The following is a 20,932-nucleotide window of genomic DNA, read 5'->3' on the forward strand; positions in this document are numbered from 1 at the left end:
TGAACAAAAAAGTCATTTGTCATTTTGCAAAATTTGCAATATTTATTGAGTAATTAATAAATGTAATCCAATGAGAGCGTGGGAAGCAAAGATTCGGACATTTTCCTTTACAACTGAAAATTATACACACGCCTACAGAATTTGAACCATCGCTTCCCACGCGCTTATTGATTCACTTGTTATCAATTAATAACTCATTAACTATTGCAAACTTTGCAAACTGTGGCAAATGACTTTTCTTTTCAGATTAATCCAATTTACCCATACAGTTAGTCAAAAGTTTTTACCCTGTACATTCCTTTACGTCAAGAATAACTCGTAATTTCTTTGTTAAATATTTTCTATACACCGCGAATGATTTAACGCAACTCAAAAGTAATATTACGAGTTTGAACACACAGGAATACTACATAAATAACTCATAAGCATGGTGTAGTCGTGATAGTTACTAGTTTATCGAAAGCGTTGGAATATTTTGCATATCATGTATCGAGATACCAATATATCTCGCCGTGAAATTTGTTTTTTATTTTTTTTAATTTTTTAGTCGAGGTTTTTAGTTATTTAGTTACGATATTTACAAAGTTTAATAATTTTAATATTTACAAGGTAGCGAGTTTTATAGAAAATTAAAAACACATATTTGACGCGATCCCATTTCCAATTGCGATGTTGTATTTTGCCTAAAGCATTTCACTTTATGTATTGTGACCGTACAGTTCTAGAAATCATAAATTTTTAAAGACGACCGGTTCCAGACAGACATCTCTATATGACCGTTTTTTTTCTACAGACAAATAAAACACACGTCGTGTTGCGACACGATATTCTTTTATTTATTTATTTTTTTTTATTATTTGTGAAGTCATCAAACCGCACAATTCACCAACAAAACAAAGTTCATCAACAAAGAAGATATAAAAATCTTTTTGAGTACTCACCAGAGGCCGTTTCGGTATCGTTGCAATAGGCTGAAACAAAAGAAAAAACATATTTAAGTTCCAAAACATTTATACATATTTTTTATCGCGGTAATGATAGGAATGTTACGCGTAATTGAAAGAGAAAATACGTGTGTATAGTTTTGAAAATAAAATTCTCTCGGAAAATAAACGCAAAACACACAATCCCAATGAGGAAAACTAGGGTTCGGACAAAGTGCGGCGGCAACGCAGCGCGGCGCGGTACACGTAGAGCCAGAATCCGCCATACATATTATGTGAAAGTACAGTAATTTAACAGCATACGAGAATTCCTGGAAACAATTTGCGAGGCAAAGCCGGTAGCCGCTCATAAAATACAGCGAGAAAATACCACGAATTAGCGCGAGAGAATTCACAACAAAGCGCAGAAATTATTGGAAAGCGTCGTGCCCTCGCCATCTTTCTAATTCCTGTCGTCTCGTACATTTTTTTTGCGTATGTAGAGTAAGGAATCTAAATTTCGTTTTTTTTTTTCAGTTTTTTTAACCTTGTATTCAGAATGTAATGAATGTTCCGACTTAAAAAAATTCGCACGCCTGGTTCAAACCCTCTAGTATGAATCCCTAAAACTCTCTTGTACAAAAAGAGAAAAAAAATGTGAGAGCATGAATTTTTGACGTTTCAAACAGTGTTTCTAATTCTGTTCCTTTTAGATTTGTCTCAAAAAGAAGTTGAAACTTTGATCTATGAAAATTTAAATGTGTTTTAGAAGCGCCATTATCTATGACAAAAATGTGATTTTACGTGCGAAAAGTAAACAAGATGCGAACAAAATACAGAGCTTGTAGTTTTTTTTTCATTGTTAATATTTATTCGACATTTCGTTCGTTTTTTTTTTTTTTTTTGCATTTTATTTGTATATAGACGCTAATTTAAAGGTTATCTTATTATTTGCATTTTTAATTTGATCAAATGTTATAAAAATCCATATCCACTATATATCACGGTAAGTGGTCTTCCCGGAGACAAAGTATGCCAGATTTACATTTTATATTTTTGCAAAGTAATTTTACGCGTGGCGTGAGATTACCATTTTGTGACATTAAAATAGAGGTCAATTACTACACCTGCGCGAAATTTTAGATAAAAAGAACGTATCTTTTACATCAAAAACAAGCTTCAAACCGAAACCTGCGCTACAGTGGGGCTGCCCGCAAACCATCTACATGTTATAAACTTGCAACAAAAACAACGATTACGCTCGTAACGCGATAATAAGGTTTTTTGCGTGCGTTCCACTAGTTCCAGTGATTTCCAACAGATCGCAGTACCTAATAACTGAGAAGAATTTAGGCGCTGCATTAGGCGATATAGTTTACGCCACGAATGTACTATATAACCGGGAGCGTTTAAATAGTTGAATCATTTAAAAATATTTCGAAGAAGTTCGCATGCAAATTATTCAATAAAAACTTTGAAGTAAAAAAGACAAGATATAATATAAATGTATTCTTTTTCTCACACACATCTTAAATGATAATTCAGTAACACACCCGTGCTGTATAAACTTGACCCGAGCGCGTTTTTTTTTTTTTTTATATATAATCTAAAGCACCGCTGTGTGAAAACTCAGTCAACTATCTAGCTTGAATTAGCAAAGTGTAGCAATGTCGTCGTTTTTTAATCTCTCTCGTATAAAATGAGTCTCGTGAATGTAAAAGAGAAGAGTGCTTTCTGTGCTCTACTGAGATGGTTTTGTTCGCTCGTCCATTTTTAACAAAAAAACAAAAAAAAAACAAAAAAATCGCTGGCGCGATCGTAAAGGCGTCAAAGAACCGGAGAAAGGCGGCACTTAATATTTGCAAACGGTAAGAAACCAATCCAACTCTTTGAATACAACCCCGAAGGTAAATTTTGTATGATGTTCACAAAGCGTCGTCCTTTAAGCTTTTTCGCCGAGCGCGACGTGACTAACTTTAAGCGGTAGCTTTTTCGCTTTTTCAATGGAGGGTAATAACGAGCATCGCTTGTTTGTGTTCCTCCAGGCGGTTCGCTTCTCGTCCCGTTTAAAATCTCAGAGCAAGTGTAATTATTATGCGTATAAATAATAAACAAAAATGATAATTTTAATAATTCATGATATTCGTATTTATTTTTTCAGTTGGAAAGAATTCGAAAAGCTCTATCAAAAACTCAAATATTGCGATACGTTATGAACGTCGGTCGCGGTTGCATGTGTGCGAGCGCGAGAGAATCAATGATGCATTTATATTTATTTATGCGATTTTCCATTTTCTGCATGACACGTATGTGTCCAAAACCGTGACATTTGGTCGCGAGGTCGTCGCATATGCACGTTGCCCCACGGAATATTAAATGCGGCCAGAGAGCGCCGGATTGTTTATTTATTCAAGCTGCGCGCATAACACACCTCGACGGTGTGCATTCATCCGCCCGTTTCTCCGCCGCTAAACTCAGGGCCAGGCCAGCTATTAAGACAGATGGCACGGAGATTATTTACGAGAAATGCGCACCTGAGCTCGCGCGCATTTTCAATTTCGGACTCGATCGAACGCGCAAAATATATGGAATTTGTATTACGCGAATTCAATATGTGGAAACAAATTTATGCAATTTCGTAAATACGTAACTTGAAAAACCCTCAATGCAGACACATATTTTATTTAGCGACAAATTCGCGATACGCAGAAATATGCATTATACACACAAACAGTATTGATAAAAATAATGCGTTTATCGTAATAAAGATTTTAAAAAATGCAGAATATAAAAACTAATCATTGAAAAAAGAACAAATAAATTGATTTATGTCACAGTGACAAAAGCGACGTATAAAGTTCGCGAAGCGAATTTAAAAAAATAAAACAAACACTTCACCATAAAATATCAGATTATGACTTCACTCTCTTTCCGATACGAGAGAAAAGATACGTACGTCGGGGAATGATAATTTTTCCACCTTTTATCGGCACCGCGTGGATCTTTTGACCTAGCCGCATAGGAATTTATTAGCTTGCCGTAGGCGCGTCGCTGCTAAATCGTGAGTTATCGCGGCATTGTTATCTCTATCGACGACGAGCAACGACGACGACAACGAGCGACACAACGACAACGACAACGACAACGACAACGACAACGACGACGACGACGACGACGACGACACCGATACGAGTCGAGAATTGGGACAACGACCTCGGTGCTCGCTCGAAACAAAGAGCGAGCGTGACTACGGCACTGATGCCTCCAGCAAAGAGCCTGGTGTGTGCTTTTACGCATGGCGCAAGGTTCCTCCGGCCACGAACGTGACGCGTATATGCACTCTCTGCTTCGTTCCTCTTCTTAAACGGTAAAACATGTCGAAGTCGACGTAAGGCACGGACGGAAAGCCGACCGTGGGGGAAAGGGGTATTATTCCGCTAATATAGCCCGCTTCTCGTAAGTGGTAACGTCGTCGCAACCCGACGTCAGAACTACGCGTTTAGCGTAATGTCAGTTAGTATCATTTAGGGTAAAACAGTGTAATTACACGTAGAATCCACCGTATTTTACGCGACGCTGTAATTTCGCTCGTAATTTATGCGGCACCGTAATTTCAACGGGACGCGAGCGAGCCGCCCCCACGCCTCGCGCAGAATGTGCGGCTGAACGCAAGAGGAATGAATTATTGCACAGAGCGCGGCATCGACAGCGCATCTGTGACACCTATGACATCATGGAAAAAAAAAAAAAAAAAAAAAAAAAAAAAAAAAAAAAAAAAAAAAAAGGTATACAACTGTATCACATTCCCGGTCGCCTATACCTGCAGCGAATATCGCGCGCGTTATTCCGCGTTGCTCGTATTTAACAGTCGGGGATAAAAGAGACGATGAAATTTTGAAGAAAAAAAAAGAAGAAGGAACTGTTGTATCACGCGCGTATTGCGGACACAGTGGCTTTTGGCGTGGCACGAAAGGACACGATTAACGGTTTTCTCCGGCGTATTGTGTGTCACCCTCCACGCAAGAGATCTTTTCATGGTCCTGGCGCAGAGAGAAAAGAAGCGAGGCATTAAATTTTCAACGCGATTGTAACTCGCGGTCAGGAAGTATGCTTTAAGTGGTGATAACTATAAATAAAGAGACGCGCATTAATTTTTCGACGAGTTATATAGCTTCCAAGCGGGTCTTTTTTTGCGTAGTATACACGTACACAAACGTGCGCATGTGGTAAATTTTAATTTTTTCGATCAAGTTCACTTCAATGTAAAATGTGACATTTGCATACTAAGAGAATAACTTTGTTGTATTAAATTTGTATAGTTGTTTGATTCAACAATTATTTAGTTGCGCTAAAAAAGATATAGTTCTTTCATATAAACTATCAAAATTCTTTAATTAACTCTTCGTGGCTAGACTTCAAAAATGACAAGTTAATCAGACCGGATCTGTGAGACCCACGCGACTTTAAGATGAAATATCTTCGCGAAAAATCAATATTTTTTCAATTTCTTTTTTTTTTGAGTCAAAAGTTTGAACTTTTGCGTTGATAAAAAGAAAACAAATTGAAAAAATCTCCAGTAGTTTCAAAGATATAAACGTTTAAAAAAAAACTAATTTTTTCTAGAAACGCCGATGCGCAATTTCTGAGTGAATCTGGGAGACTCACGTTTGACTACGAAGAGTTGAGATTTTTTGTGTTATAATAGTAATGTTTAGTTGAACGTATCGGACTAAATATTTAGTTAAATGAAACACAGTTTGTGTTCTTCAATAACTTTTTTTTTCTCAACGCATGCACTGAACCAACAAACTTGTATAGAATGACAAATAATATAATTTGTTTAATCGTTAATGCACCGCGGTCGATCAACGTTGCATTGCACGCTAATACAGATTACAGATTACGTCTTGTGTACGTTAGCTTCGCGCTTTTTATTTAATTCTCCTCTTTATTTTATTCTCCCTTTTTTTTTCTTTTCAATTCTATCGTTTGCCCGCGACGAGAAAAACGAGGCGCGCGCGAAGATCTCGCACGTTCGACAATAAGTGCATCGTCAAATGCACTCTGACGCTACGTTAGTACTTCCTCGCGAATTCGATTGATTTATTGGAAAAAGCTGAACAAACAAGCGCACTCGCTACTCACGATCCGAGCGACTTTTTCGCTAACGACGATAATTAATTGCGCTTGCAATCCTTGTTGCACTTTTATTTGCCCACGTCAAGAAAGTTGGAAACGCGACGCGGATTTTCTTTGTCAAAAGTGCAGTGTTCTGGCAAAATCGCCATTTACGCACTTCCGTACTATCTTAGTTCTTTTTCACTCAGTTTCCTTTTTAAGAAATTATGCACCGTTATACGCTTCTAACTTTGTTTTACAAACTTTTATTTTACAAATAATATTTTATATATTCACTTGGTTTTTCAAGAATCTTGGTGTTATATGCGCACTTATCGAGAATCAGACGCGTAGAAAAAGGCAAAATAAACGTAGGAAGGGAAGAGAACACTCAAGCACATGGTAAGTAAGAGGAAGGTTTCGTTTTCTATAAACTGCGGTTGTTCGCTCGAATACGAACGAAAGACTCAACCGACAAAACCGCAGGACGTGACTCTTATTTCGACGTCTTCCGTTCTAAACTGTCGTCACTTCTTTGTGTTTTTCCTTGTATATAAAGTAAAACAAAAAATACGTTTCTACAAAATATTATTTTGCATGAATACGCAATTATGTATAGCGTTATAATATACAACTGAGTTTATTTAACGTTAAGATAATCAAGCGTGATAAAAATCATTCTCACTTTTCAACATAAAAACAATCGAATACTATACAGTGGCTCCAAAAAGTATTGGCGCACATTTAATAATAATGCACATAATGGTTTGGGGTTCTATGTTTATATAATGAAGTTGGTGATTTAGCATTTATCTAAGAAATTATGAATGCTCGAATGCATATCGATGTGTCGCGAGATAATTTACTACAGAATGCAAGATTTTAAAACTTGTTTCGTATTAAAAACTTCAAGAAATGTATTTCCTATGTAAAACGCAGGTGTACTAATACTTTTTTGAGTGTAAAATTTTGATTTTTTTTTTTTTTAACTTGCTTCAATTACAATATTGGGAATTCTTGAAAAATACACTGTTTCCGTATATCATAAGATATTAATGGTCATATTTTGTATTAATATATCATTTCACTATACAAAGATATTTAAAAAAATGTGGGTGTGCCAATACTTTTTGAATTCACTGTATATCCGCAGATCTGAAATTTAGTTTGTGAATCACCGTCTCAGACCTCGACTGATCCGAGAGAGAAGTTTTTGCCTATTAGTAGCGCAAAGTTATGCAATCGGATAATTGTCATCGTGCCACTGGACGCGCCATTACGAGCGTATCGAAAAACAGTTTAGAAAAGCCGTCGCGCCATTTATCTTGTCGCCTTAGGGACGCGCCATTCCGCCAGATAATCGAGGTGATAAATTTCACCAGGACACGCTGTATACATCCCACGTGTGCATGAAGCCTGCCGCATATCGTTCGGAAAACAATCAATCTACCCCGAAGCTCACCGGACGGGACCGCTTCGTGGACCATAGTCGCGATTTTGCTCGGTCGTTCGCCGAAAGCCAGACGACAGCTCGGATGATTGCGATCGCGGCCAGGACTGGCTGCAGGATCCTTTCCTCCATATTCATTTTTTTTGTTCATATTTATATTCTAGGCACACAAACGGGACCTTTACGCCATTGTTTGGTTTTTCAACCGACATAAATTTTATCCCTACGTTTAGCTACGATTTGATCATTTTTTTGAGTTTCAGGAAAAGTCAATTTCAACATAAGGATTACACCTATACATTATTACTTTGCAGTTGATATAGCGCTTGATCGAAAAATATTACATTGTTGAATATCGCGATGAATAGATTTTCCTTCCATACTCGACGAACACTTTTGTATTTTCTCCCAGAGGATCGGCATTCTAATGTAACACCGCGGTGGTATCGAATTTTACATTGTGTCAAGGTGCAGAAGCGTGGAAACTGGTAGAAATCTGACGCTCTTTATTTTTTCCCGACGACGGTTGATCGGTGTCCCCGCCGAGAGAGAATCGCAGCTGCACCTTTGCGCGCGCGAAGACCTCGTTTTTTTTAATATCTTTGCGTAACCCTTTTGATGGGAACTAAAAAGCGTCCGTTGACGCGAATCAATCGTTTGTAACGTGGCTAACACCGAAAGTACAACGGAGTCAAGTAAATGTTCGTGACCTATCCGGAATACGGTTTACCTAATCCGCGCATAAATCGGAGATTTTGTCGCTATACGTCCCGCTTGAAAACGAACTTTCGTTCGAGTTGATGTAAACAAGCGACCGGTACTTAATTTCGATCCTCCTTGGATTTATTGCCGGTCAAACGATTCCGCGAATATTTAGACTTTCGGTCTCTATGGGATACGCTCGCCGCGCGAGCTTAGCTCGAAACTTCCGGGCTCGTCGTAAGCCGTCGGTAAAGCCGCTGCCGCGAAAGTTTGGCTAGTAGATATTACACTGTCAGTGATTAATTGCGAGCTTTGAAGTTTAACTTGGCGCGCGCGCGGCCGCGACGCTGATCGTCTAACACGCCTGTCCGGTTTCGTATTGTTATTCGGCAACCCCTCGCTCGCACGGTGCTTTAACAAGCACCGGGGATTAGACTCGAGCGTTTCGCGCTGATTCGATTAAGTTCGCTACATCGGAAGTGTTCTATTATTGAGGGAACAGACGCGCTTTTAATTCAACGAGAGCATATATCGACTTTTCGATTTCCGTCGACAGGCGAACAAAGGTGCGCGCGACGTCAATCGATCGCCGGTAGGTCAAAAATGAAGACCACAAATGAAGTCTTCACAGAAAAATGTCAATACTATATGTATACACATATATATCGTATAATATATATGATGATATATGATCGATAATGATATAAACGTTCAATGTATTGACTAATTTTCTTAAATATTTTCTTTACACTATTCTTTACACTTCACACTGAATATTTGTTGTTTATTTCTGTATGTATCTTTTCGATAAATAATTTCACCTTCGCGAAAATATCGAAATTTATTTTTATTCAAATTTAGGTAATTTGAGAGTGGGGAGATTTTCACGGGGCAATATTTCAAGAACGACTAAACCGATCAATCTTGTTTTAGTCTTAATCGATTCAGAATAAAATATTTAAAAAAAGTATTGTTGCGTTTTTTTGATTTGTGACTTCTGAACGGAGATAATAAAAGATAAATAAAATGTGTGTTAAAATTTACATTCAGAAACGTAGTCATGATCGTCGTCGAGTGCATGTTCGTATGCCTGCTGCTAGATGGCATATATATACGAGCGCGTTTTAAGAAGAAAAAGAAAGAAAGACAGGAAGTGTAAGTTGAAGAAAGAGAGAATCATCAAGAGGCACGGTAGTGGTTCGCATTATTCGCGCCGGCAACATCTCCGATAAAACTTCTTTTAATAAACTGTTTTGAATCTTGACACAAAATAACTACAAACTAAAAACTTTCAATTTATAATAAATTTATGATAAAAAATTAATTCAGAAAACGGATAAAAACATTTTTCCCGCGCCGGCATTTTTATATATATATAAAATATATATATGTAAATATACAAATATATAAGTATATTTAAAAAACTTTCATATATTCAATATATAGTGTCTGAAAAATTTTGACACAGTCGAAGTGTTAAGGTAGATTGAAATAATCTGAACCGAAAAGTCTTGTACCATTTTGCAAAATTCGCAATAGTTATTGAGTGATTAATTAACACATGTGTCAACTAAAAATCATACATGCCTACCGAGTCCGGACCGTTGCTTCCCACGCGCTTGTTGAATCACACGTATCAATTAATCATTCAATATATTGCGAATTTTGCAAAATAATTGCAAGACTTTTCTGTTCAGATTGACTCAATTTATCTTCACACTTCGGCTGTGTCAAAATTGTTCAGACACCTTGTATATAAAAAGTGGAATTATACAATATATAAATAAAAAAGTGGAATTAAATGACTATATTAATCTAACTGATTCATCGAAAAACAAAAACAATTATACGTCGAACAACCGGATGTTGCCGAGAGTAGCAGCTTGTGACTAATTAAAACAGCAGACGACTTCTTCAAAAAGTTTTCTAAGAACTCCATTTTTCTCGCGACTTCTTCGAAAGGTTTTCTAAGAACTCCATTTTCTCGTACAACGCGCATTTATCTTTAGCTTATGTTTTTTATTTTTTATTTAAAAAACAAAAAACCCGAGAAGCTCATCGAACGTACATGCAGGCCGTGTGGTATAAGCGTCACGAATCGATATACGAATTCCGAAAGCTAACCCGTCTCGTTTCCCCAGACAATATCGATGAGATCGCCATTAAAGTCTACCCTCGATACGAGAAGCTTCGGGCAACTTCGGAGGCATCGCGTTTCGTAATATCGCACGAAATCACCATCGGTGAGATCAAAGCCGAGCTCTCTCTCACAAATACAAACCACAGTGGCGGATCCCGCGCGACCATGCCTATTTGTTCGAAATTCAAACTCCGATATCGCAATTCTCTCTGTCTCTCTCTATTTCTCGTGCATCTGTGTATGTTCTCGAGAGCGTTTGAAAATAAGAGGCTTGGCTTTGGCTTTCGAGCAGTTCGTAACACCACAAATAGATCAAAGTTCACTATCGCCGATGAAATTCGTCTTTTGAGCCGAGTCAAACGTGAAACAAAAATGAACACGTCGCACTTGCTAACTTTTCCGGCACACCTGTCGCGAACAGATGTTCCGTTGTCTTGTTAATTAAATGCAATGAGATACCGTGAAGAAATGCCACGGGAAAACGAACGCTTCGACGATGGAGAGATTAAACGTGCGATTAATGCAACGCGAAAACTCCCTTCCCCGCCTTTCATTCCGCGTGACGTAATTGTGCACCGTGACGGGATATCAAGATATAGCCACCAACATGCCTCAACACGCGATTATTTCACGGGCAAATAATCGCACGTTCGTTTCGCAAGGCAAACGGATCCTCCTACTCTACCCACTCCTTTCCGAGAAATCATCGCGATCGTTTGATTTATTCTTCTCATCAACAAATCGCACTCGCGTGGAATTTTTTTACGCAACAAAAAGAAAATCTCGGTAGCTGTTTGTGTGCGTTGCCGCTTCCTGCTTCTCGAGCCAGAGAGAGATACACATCACCGAAGGCCAAATACGTGAAGAGCAGCCGAAAATGCTTTGGCTCCTCCTCTCATTAACGAGAGAAGCCAGCGTGACCGACGAAGTAGACGGCGACAACACCCGGAGACATACACTTGACGATGTTACTTTGTACAACGTTGCCTCGAGATCTGTTCTCTCGGCGTTTTCTCTCCTTTCCTCTCTCTTTCTCTTTTTTCTTCTTCTTCGTTCTCGAGTAGCGAAAAGGATAAAGACGCACTCGCTTGCACGATCTACCCTAACGTCTGTTCTACGTTAAGGGCGAGTGCACCTGCTGGCTGGCTCGTTTCCAAAACTCGATGGCACGGTACAAGCAGCGTGCACACGGCCGTGTAGCTCTTCTCTTGATTTCATTCCTGCCCAACGTTGCAGAGGCAACTCTAGAGCACTCGTTCGTCAATCGACGAAATAACAACGAGAGAGAGAGAGAGAGAGAGGGAAATATCTTACGGAAGCCAGAGGCTGCATTTTCGTTTGTAGGACAGATTGTACCAGTGAATGACCGATTAATCCTAACTTGACAGAGCTCTGAGAAAGCTAGCTGAAAATTGTCTTATAATAAAACACAAATACAGCAAAAATCACTGAAAATAATTTGATGCGTATAATTAACTCTTCGTAGTCAGACATGAGCCTCCCAGATCTAATCAGAAATTGCACATTGACGTTTCTAGAAAAAAATTAGTTTTTTTCTAACGCTTATATCTTCAAAACTACTAGAGATTTTTTAAACTTGTTTTTTTTTTATCGACGCAGAAGTGTTCAAACTTTTAATTAAAAAAAAAATTGAAAAACTATTGATTTTTCGCGGAGATATTCGATCTTAAAGTCACATGGGTCTCACAGACCCGGTCTAATTCGCAGGCCATTTTTGAGGTCTGATCACGAAGAGTTGAAATAATAATTTAAGTAATGACTTTTTTTATTGTAATAATTTTTTACGTTAAAGTTTTTTCTCGAAATAAGGTACAAACAGAACAAAGTGTTCGTAGCATCCTGTCAAAGATACTTATGTCGATGTAATCGATTCGCAATTGTGAAGATTTCAAAGGCAAACTGCTCGCGACTGACACGCGTGACCAAGCATGTTGGTGACTGTCGGTAAAGATCGGATGACGTTTGATTAAACGAACGGAGGAATTATGTAACACGGTGATCGTTCGTCTCATAACTCTCCTTTCCTTCGTCGTAGATGGTTTCTGTATCGATCTTATCGACTTGACACGTTGACATTGAACGCGACGATGTAGTTGAAACGACATTCGACGTCGTGTCCGTTTCGTCGAAAAGTCACTGCATTTCATTATACAAATATAGTATTTAAATGGCTCGCAAAAATAGAGACAACATTATCATAAATAAACTGCGATTGAAGTCCAAACTTTGTCGTATTTCAAAAGTAGTAAATTTATTATAAGATATATTATAGTGTTTGGACGTTAGCAACAAATTTATTTAACATTTCTCTCTTGATACCAGCAAAAACTTATTCCCATCACAATAAAAAAAACTAGAATCGACTATAAAAGTTGACAGATCGTAAAACCGGACTCCAATTGTTGTTCTCTCTTTTGTCCTTGTGAGTGAGTCAAGAGATAATTTGTCAAGAAAACAAAAAATATATTTTTTTCGATTAGTCTCAAATCCTCGGAACGAAATTTTTGCTAACATCCAGATGGTATTATATTCGATAAAGAAGAAACATTAGTATTATTACGTATAAATTGCACTCAAAGAATATGCATTTATAAAAAATGACATTTAGAAATAAAATTAAAGTTTCTAAACCAAAAAATAGATTTTTCAGATTATTATAGTAAATCTTCGGAACAAAATTTTTGCTCTAACAACTAGATAATATTAATACTTAGTAATAATATTAATTACTTTATAAAGAGAGAAGAAACATATATATCAGTATTGCGTGTAATTATACACTCGGCGAATATACATCATGAAGAGTGACATTTAGGAATAAAATTAAGTTTCTAAATCCTCAAGAGCACATACGTCAAAATAAACCAAGAGTATTATTTCTTGACAGAGATAAACACTCTTTGGCCTAAATTGAAATTTGTATTAATATTACTGACGTTATCGTGTCTTACATAAATGATAATTGTTAAACCGGGGTCCGCTTGCTAGCACTTTATTCACACATAAATCACCGATATACAAAAATAATAATAGGGTATAATATCTGGTCGTGCCACCGCTGCCGGCTTAAAAAGAACAAACCATAACTCATGGATACGAGCGAGGATTCCGACGCGGCGCGCTTTCTTTCTCAGCTCGCTCGTGCTCGCTCTTTCGATCTTTTGATCGCGATCGACGCCCGTAAACCGGCGCAACGAATATAACCACGATTAAGATTACGATTATGCCGATGGCTACGAGACGCCGATCGAAACGACTGGTTCTGATATGTTATCTTAATTGCCCTCCAAAGTACGACACAACTCGGGGCTTCCAAGCGCGCTGGATTTTACGGATGGTAACGTATCGAGTCTAGCCGTTGAATTGTTGTTCGGCTTTTAATAGGGTGAGAACAAAGCTTTATATTCTATCGCCCTACGAACCGATCGCATCGAAAAAGCGGGTGCATCGCGATGCACCGCGGCGAGTAGATCCGAACGTTCGGTCGTGTCTGATAGTAAATTCAATTTTTAGAGGAATGCGATGACGAAGCAGCACCGCGCGCGGAGCACGATAGAGGCGAGTTTCCTTCACGCGAAGCGTGATTTTTCTTACTTAAAGCGATAGAGAAGATTTTTCCAGGAAGAAAAAGAGATTGCTAATTACAAAACTTGTTTTATTGTAGATCATACACGTTACATCTATTTTGCGCTTTGTTTTTCACCGGAACTTGTTGGATCCGATTCGGTTGTACTCAAGCGAGTCTTATTGTGGTCGAAAAAGTAAAGAGACTAAAAAAGTGTTAATAATTAGTGAGCGTATCGCGTTTAGATGTCGGTACAAACTCGTACAAGAGTAGCCAAGTTGTTGACGAAAAAAATTCTCTATTTCGTTCAACGGTACAACGGTGAAAGAAGTATCGCAAGAAGTATGTATTAATGCGAAGTAGACGAGGCTGTGTGCGAGGCTTTCGCACGAATGTGATAAATCTCTAGTGTCTTCGCCCCCGTTGCATCGGCTATTCTCCTACTCGCCTTTCTCATTTCTCGTTTTTTTTCCGCCAGCGAGCGAGCGAACGAGCGAGCAAGCCATGGCGGCCAGGGCTTGGATCGTGTATTTATGTGCCATGGCTTATTTATCCTCGCGCGCGTCCGCGCTCGATAAATCGCGCGCGCGGGGAAAAGAGAGACAGCAAGAGGAAAAGCTTTTCCATGCACGCTAGGCGATGCACCCGAACGAACCGTCGTCGCGGCGCGTCGCAGCTGCACGCGAGACGCAGCTGCGACTAATGAGAACCGTCCGTTAAAACCTCGCACAGTCAGCGATGCCGATATCTCGATAGGCGAGCGAGCGAGCGAGCGATAATTCTCGTTCAAAGTAATTACCATGTTACACGGAGAATTCGATCGCGTGTCAACTAGCGTCGCGACGCCACGGAAAATTAAATCGGTTATCATCGATTGATAAACTCGGCTATCAAAGGACTTTAAAGAAGGATTTTAATCGGGAAAAAAACGTTACGCGCTTTTTATATTTTCAAGAGAATTGTTTGCAAAATATTCGATACATCTTGTTTATTGCTCGATCAGTTATTATTTTTATTTAAGCCTTATATTAAATAATAAGATATATAAATGTGCAATATTACGCCGATAAAAAACAGGTCAATGCGAACTACATTACTCTGGTAAAAAAAAAAAAAAAGTTTATTACAGCGACTGCAACTCAAAACAAGGTTTCCGCTCGCTCGTAGACCACCATCGTCCAGTTCGTTGCGCACATCGACTTCCTCGTCGAGCAATTTGATCGAGGGTAGAAGACGATGGGCGACAAAGAAAGGGGAAGGAGAAAGAGAAGATCCTCGGGATCGTTTGGAACGTGGAGAACGAGGTCGCGCGGCAACCATGATCCCGGGGATCGAAAAAAGGTTAACGACCGCCGCTCGAATCGCGACCCAGCTTTCGGACTTCAGCGAAGAATGACGTCGTTTCTCTTTCTTCGTCTCTGTGTCCTTATCTCGCCTCTTCTCTACCCGTTCTGACCCTGTCTGACAGTGACGAGAAAGAAAGATATGTATATGTATATATATATATATATATATATGTATATACATATATAAAAGTATGTGTGTAAAAGAAAAGAGACAGAGAATGACAACGAAAACGGAGGAAGTTTAACGACGACGGGAGAGACGAAGACGTAGAAGAGAGCGATGCGCGATCGGTCAAAAAGTTTCGCTGAAGCGCGCCGAGACAGCTGCTTAATCTCGCGGCGACAAAACGGACGGGCAAGGGAGATTTAACGAGGTAACCAATATCATAGCGTCTAGCTTTTTTCGTCGGCTCGCAAGAAATTCGCGAGCGAAATTACGTCTACTTCTTTCTCTTACGTAGGAAATCCAATTGATCGTAAGCAATAAGATTTCGAAATAAATCACGTAAATGGTACGGAAGATTACATAAGATTCTCTTCGAAAGAGACTAAACCAAATGGTTTTTTTTTTTTTAGCTCGGAAAACAAGAGAACAAATTTAAAAAAAATAATGTGTGATTTATTTTTGTAACTATAGAAACAAATATGCTTCGACGAATAAAACACATAATGATACAACACAAACATATATGATACGTAACGTTATAATAAATAAAAAAGTCAATAACGTCATGAGACAGCGGCATGTGTGTTCCGTTATTAATATCAGTACGGAAGATCTATTCAATTATTTCTAAACAGAATTTTTATGTCGTCATTTTATCTTCCATTTATACGATTGGATCGATAGGAAGATGACAGATTTGCTGAAAAAAAACTGAACCTAGATGCGGCAACATGCTGCTATTAATTCATTAATTCCCAGCAAGTCGAGCGTGAATTCTTGGAATTGTAAAAGTCGACAGGAGTCAAGTGCTAATTATACAATTATATAACCGAGTAGTCATTAAATACGTACCAGTGCACCGAGATGAACTATATAAAAAAAAAGAAGAAAAAAAAAGAAAAAAAAAGTAAGTCAATGCACACACGACACTGTATTTTACCCCTCATTTATGCACAATCTGATTAAATATTACATACTACCATTATTTATATATATACATATATATATATATATAATTAAATGTTAAGAGAAAATTTAAATTAATTTAATAATTGTTAATGCAGGATATATTTGGATATATATATATATATATATATTAACAATTATTAAATTAATTTGAATTTTGTGTCTCTTGAGATCCAATTTTGTCTCTTTTTTTTAAATGTAATTTCATCATATATTACACAAATTAAAAAAAAAGTTAGTTTTTAATCCTTCGCAATCATACGTGAGTCTCCACCCAGAAATTGAGCGTCGGCGTTTCTACAAAAAATTAGTTAATAAATTCAAAATAAATTCACTCGTTATGCAAACAAAAAGGAAAAACATAAAAAAAGAGTCGAACAAATAGATGACTCACTATATTTAAAAAACAGATTACATATGCTTAAGGCATTATACAATGCGAAACGTTTCGAGGTCTAACGTGAGTCTTCGTCAGTCGCAGTACATATATAAAAACATTTAAAAGAAACAATAAAATTACAGATTAAAAGTTGAATTAAAATGCGAAGTACAATTGAGTGTCTCTGGTAGGACGTGCGCTCCAATTAAATTAAAAATGTCATACATTACATATAAAAGAAAGCTGCAGGGTTCATGATAGATCAAAGGTTGAAAAGTAAGTCAATGTGTCGATGTACGAAGTCAACTAAAATTAGTTTTTTTTTCTAAACGCTATCTTTGAAACTATTAGATTTTTTTATCGACACAAACGTGTTCAAACTTTCGATTTAAAAAAAAAAAGATTTAAAAAATATCGACTTTTTGCGGAGATATTCGATCTTAAAGTCGCGTGGGTCTCACATACCCAGTCTGACTAACTTGTCGTCATTTTTGAGGTCTGACCACGAAGGGTTAATATTTAACTATATATACAGAGTGTCTGAAAAATGTTCAAAGTCGAAATATGAAGATAGAATTAATTTGAACAGAAAAGTCATTTGCAAAATTCGTAATTATTATTGAGTCAGTAATTAATACAACCCAATAAGTGACCAATGAGCGCACGAAAAGCAGTGATCCGGACTTGGTATAGCGATTTTTAGATATAAAGAAAAATGGCTCGTCTCATCCAACAAAAAGCAAGGCAAACACAAGCGAACGACGCGGTGTGTGACACAGTCTCTTGCAATCAACTGATTTTCTTAACTAAAAATCATACACGCCTACAGAGTTCGGATCATTGATTTTTACGCGCTCAGTGATATTAATTAATTAATAATTAAAAAAATATTGCGAATTTTGTCAAATGGTAAGTGTTTTTTTTTTTTGTTCAAGTTAACCCAATTTATTTTCACACGTCGGCTTGATCAAAATTTTTCAGACACCCTGTATAGTACTATTTGCCAACGTTCAGTTTTATAAATTTTACAGAAATAGACGCTTTGTCTTTCTGTTCCATGTTCACGGGAGAGAAAGAGCCAAATAAAATGCATTTGTTATTCGATATCCCGCTTTGCGCGCGTATACAGGTATGTACATTCGTACGTATATACATGTACAACAGCTCCGTGTGTCAACTCGGCAGCGCTACATTTTTCAGTATCCAATCCGTTCGACGGACGCTTACTTGCGTCCTTACGGGCAAAACTGTAGAGAGAGAGAGAGATCTAAGTGAAGCACAAAGCTTACATTGTTGTCGAGAAGGTTGAAAAAAAAAGTCAAATCGCGAATCGAAGACGAGAAAAGATCATCGGTTTTGGTCTTTTTTTATCTCAGTATTTACTCGCTATTTGCTGTTTAATTCGCGTTAATAAAACTTTTAAAGCAATGAATTTAAATAATTACGCGCGCGCAAAATAAAAAATTCCGTCTTAACGATACGTATTTAAAAAACATCATTCCGTCATCAATTTTTCTGCTGATAATTCTGTTCAAAATAAAGATATATATATATATATATATATACGTAGATATATATACGTAGATATATATATATATAAGATATATATACGTTGCTCGGATATTCGCGTTGACGTAATCAACTATTTCCACGGAAATGCGGAGACCTCACGAAGACGAAATTTTTCCGAATGTGAACGCGACAACGAAATCTGTTCGACGAAGTTCAAGTTTCTCGTTGAACTTCGAGAACGAGATATTTGCGGAATCGTTCTTGATTGGCTACTGAAATTCACGGTGCGAAGAACGCGGATAAAGTTTTCAGAAAATATTTTTCGAGTGAAGTCCGAAATGTCGTTCGCTCGTAAACATCATCAAGTGAAGGAATGCACGTTCTCTACACTTTTGAAAAATAACTAATCAAAGAGAGAATCTCTACCTACAATAATGTTTTGCTCTTATATACGTGTAATCATTTAAATTATAATATAAATTACAATATATATAATAAATTATTCATCCAATTCTAGTGAGGTTAAAAATACTCAAAGTTTAATTAAAGCGATCTCAAATTTAAAAAATCAAAAACAAATTTGTAGACAATTGGCAAGATGCAAAATGTATTCTCTCACATCTCGCGTGATTACGTTTCTAACCTCGACTACTGGCAAGCGCGATCTTCCTCTCTTCGTTCCGCGATTCTATCCGGTCATTTTTCTCATTCCGCCAATATTACCATGATACGATGCAATAAAATCTCTTCCATCTATTTTCTTGGTGCTTCTTCTTTCGCGGTTATACCAAGAGCGAACTCGGGTATAACCCCTCCCTCCTCTCGCCCATATCGGAGCTGGTTTTCCTGCTATCACCCTACGGGAGAATCGATCGACGGCCGCGCTGCCGTTGCGATATCTGTGGCACATACGCCAAAAAAGAACGTAACTTCGCGCAAGAACCCAAGAATATTCGTAGATCGCATCGCCGAAATTTGATTTGCTTTGCCGATTCAAATTTTCTCCATTTTCCGCGAGAAAACGACTTACGCGGCGTTTGCATGATAACATTCGCAACACCTCTCGCGGTACTTTTTAACGTTAGCGTATTAATTTTCCTATACAACACATTAATGATTAATATATCTCGTAACAATCAATATTCTTTTTTAATCGATATTCTAAAAAATAAAAAAAAATTATTGTTCATTTACTTTGAATGAAAAGTAATTTGTAACGTCGGAAACTCTTTTTTTCTGAGCCAGAAGAGAGTTTAAATTGTTCTCCTCGGGTCAGTCAAAAACGGTAACGGACTCCCGGTTGACGACTGACCGCGGGACGGGCCCGAAGAGTAGCACACAGAGGCCCTGGCAACTTGCGCACCTACGCACGCACACGCATTCGGCGGTCGTCATGCATCGCGACCGCGAACAATGACATGGATGCAGCGTTGGACGCGGTAATATTATGCATCGCGAAAATATATCATGCTCGCCCGACGCGCCGGCCCCGAAGAGAGAGAGAGAGAGAGAGAGAGAGAGAGAGAGAGAGAGAGAAAGAGAGAGGGAAGAGCGAGAGAGAACGGAAAAGAAGGACAGAGAGAGCGGCGAGTAGACAGGGAACGACAAATGTTTATTACGTACGATATAACGAGCGAGAGAGAATATGTGTGTGTGTGTATGTGAGCGTGTGTATGTGAGAAAGAGAGAGAAAAGCGAGAGACAAGGAGAAGATAGGGGAGAGAGAAGGTGAGAGAGATGCGTGCGTACGGTAATTGCGATGCAATGGGAACAGTGCCGGGACACAATAGAGGAGAAGGTGGATCGCCTCTCCACGGACCCCCGACCCCAACCAGTGTGGCGGTATCTCGCTTTTGGCCATTTTCGGAGGGACGCACCTCCGGTCGCCTGCGTACGTCCGGCTGTCGTCCAAAACCGTCGTTCTGGAACCGCCACTGCCGCCACCGTCGGCGCGGCGCGGAGGCGGCGCGGTTGGTTACGATGCCCCCGGGGGTCAAAACGGACTGTTGTGTGTATATGTGTGTGTGTGTGTGCTTTGCTGTGCACCGCGTCCAGACACGCGTTGTCGGCGCAGGTGTAATTTACCGAATGGATATATAGATACACACTGTTACCATGCCGCACGACTTCCTCTTCAGAGGTAGAGGAGAGTCGTCTCTTCGCCTCTCCTTTACCTGTGCACTCCGGTTTTGCCACCGATGAGAGACGGGACAAAGCCGAATAAGAGAAGCGACTGCGCGCGACATTCTTCCCTCGGAATATTGACGAAGAGAATGGTGACGATGTGAAGAGGAAGAAGAGGCAATCGCATCGCCTCTGGCTGGAAAGCTGCTCGCCATAATTGGAAAATTGCGTAATGCCAACGTCGTCGTAATTATACGACGCACCGGTGTGTAATCGATACGTGCAGCTCAACCTCGAGCCTGAGCGCTGGTTGCGTTTCTTCCAAGGCCGCAAGACACATAGTGCGGCATGGCAACGAGAAGTGTCGCCGCGCTTGTGCCTCACGTAGGTCCGTGTTATTTTCCCCGTTCTCCAACTGGTTTATATCGATAAAATTAATTTCGCGTGTCGCATCTCGATCGCTTCTGTTAATCGATATTATCTTAATTAGACGTTCCGTTAAATTACCTGAACGTTGGAA

The 20,932-nt window shown here is 38.7% G+C and overlaps 1 protein-coding gene across 3 annotated transcripts in view; it reads right to left on the minus strand.

Moving 5' to 3' along the window:
* Positions 1 to 20,932, minus strand: part of LOC109857139 (growth factor receptor-bound protein 14-like) — a 305,311-nt gene that overhangs the window by 108,148 nt on the left and 176,231 nt on the right. For all 3 annotated transcript variants that reach the window (XM_020433172.1, XM_020433171.1, XM_020433173.1), the window contains one exon: positions 942 to 971. In XM_020433172.1, the coding sequence (XP_020288761.1) occupies positions 942 to 971 (30 nt within the window). The remainder of the gene's footprint in view (positions 1 to 941; positions 972 to 20,932) is intronic.

The sequence above is a fragment of the Pseudomyrmex gracilis genome, unplaced genomic scaffold (genome assembly GCF_002006095.1).
Source record: "Pseudomyrmex gracilis isolate BER0280 unplaced genomic scaffold, ASM200609v1 scaffold_146, whole genome shotgun sequence".
In the NCBI taxonomy this organism is placed as follows: Eukaryota; Metazoa; Arthropoda; class Insecta; order Hymenoptera; family Formicidae; genus Pseudomyrmex; species Pseudomyrmex gracilis.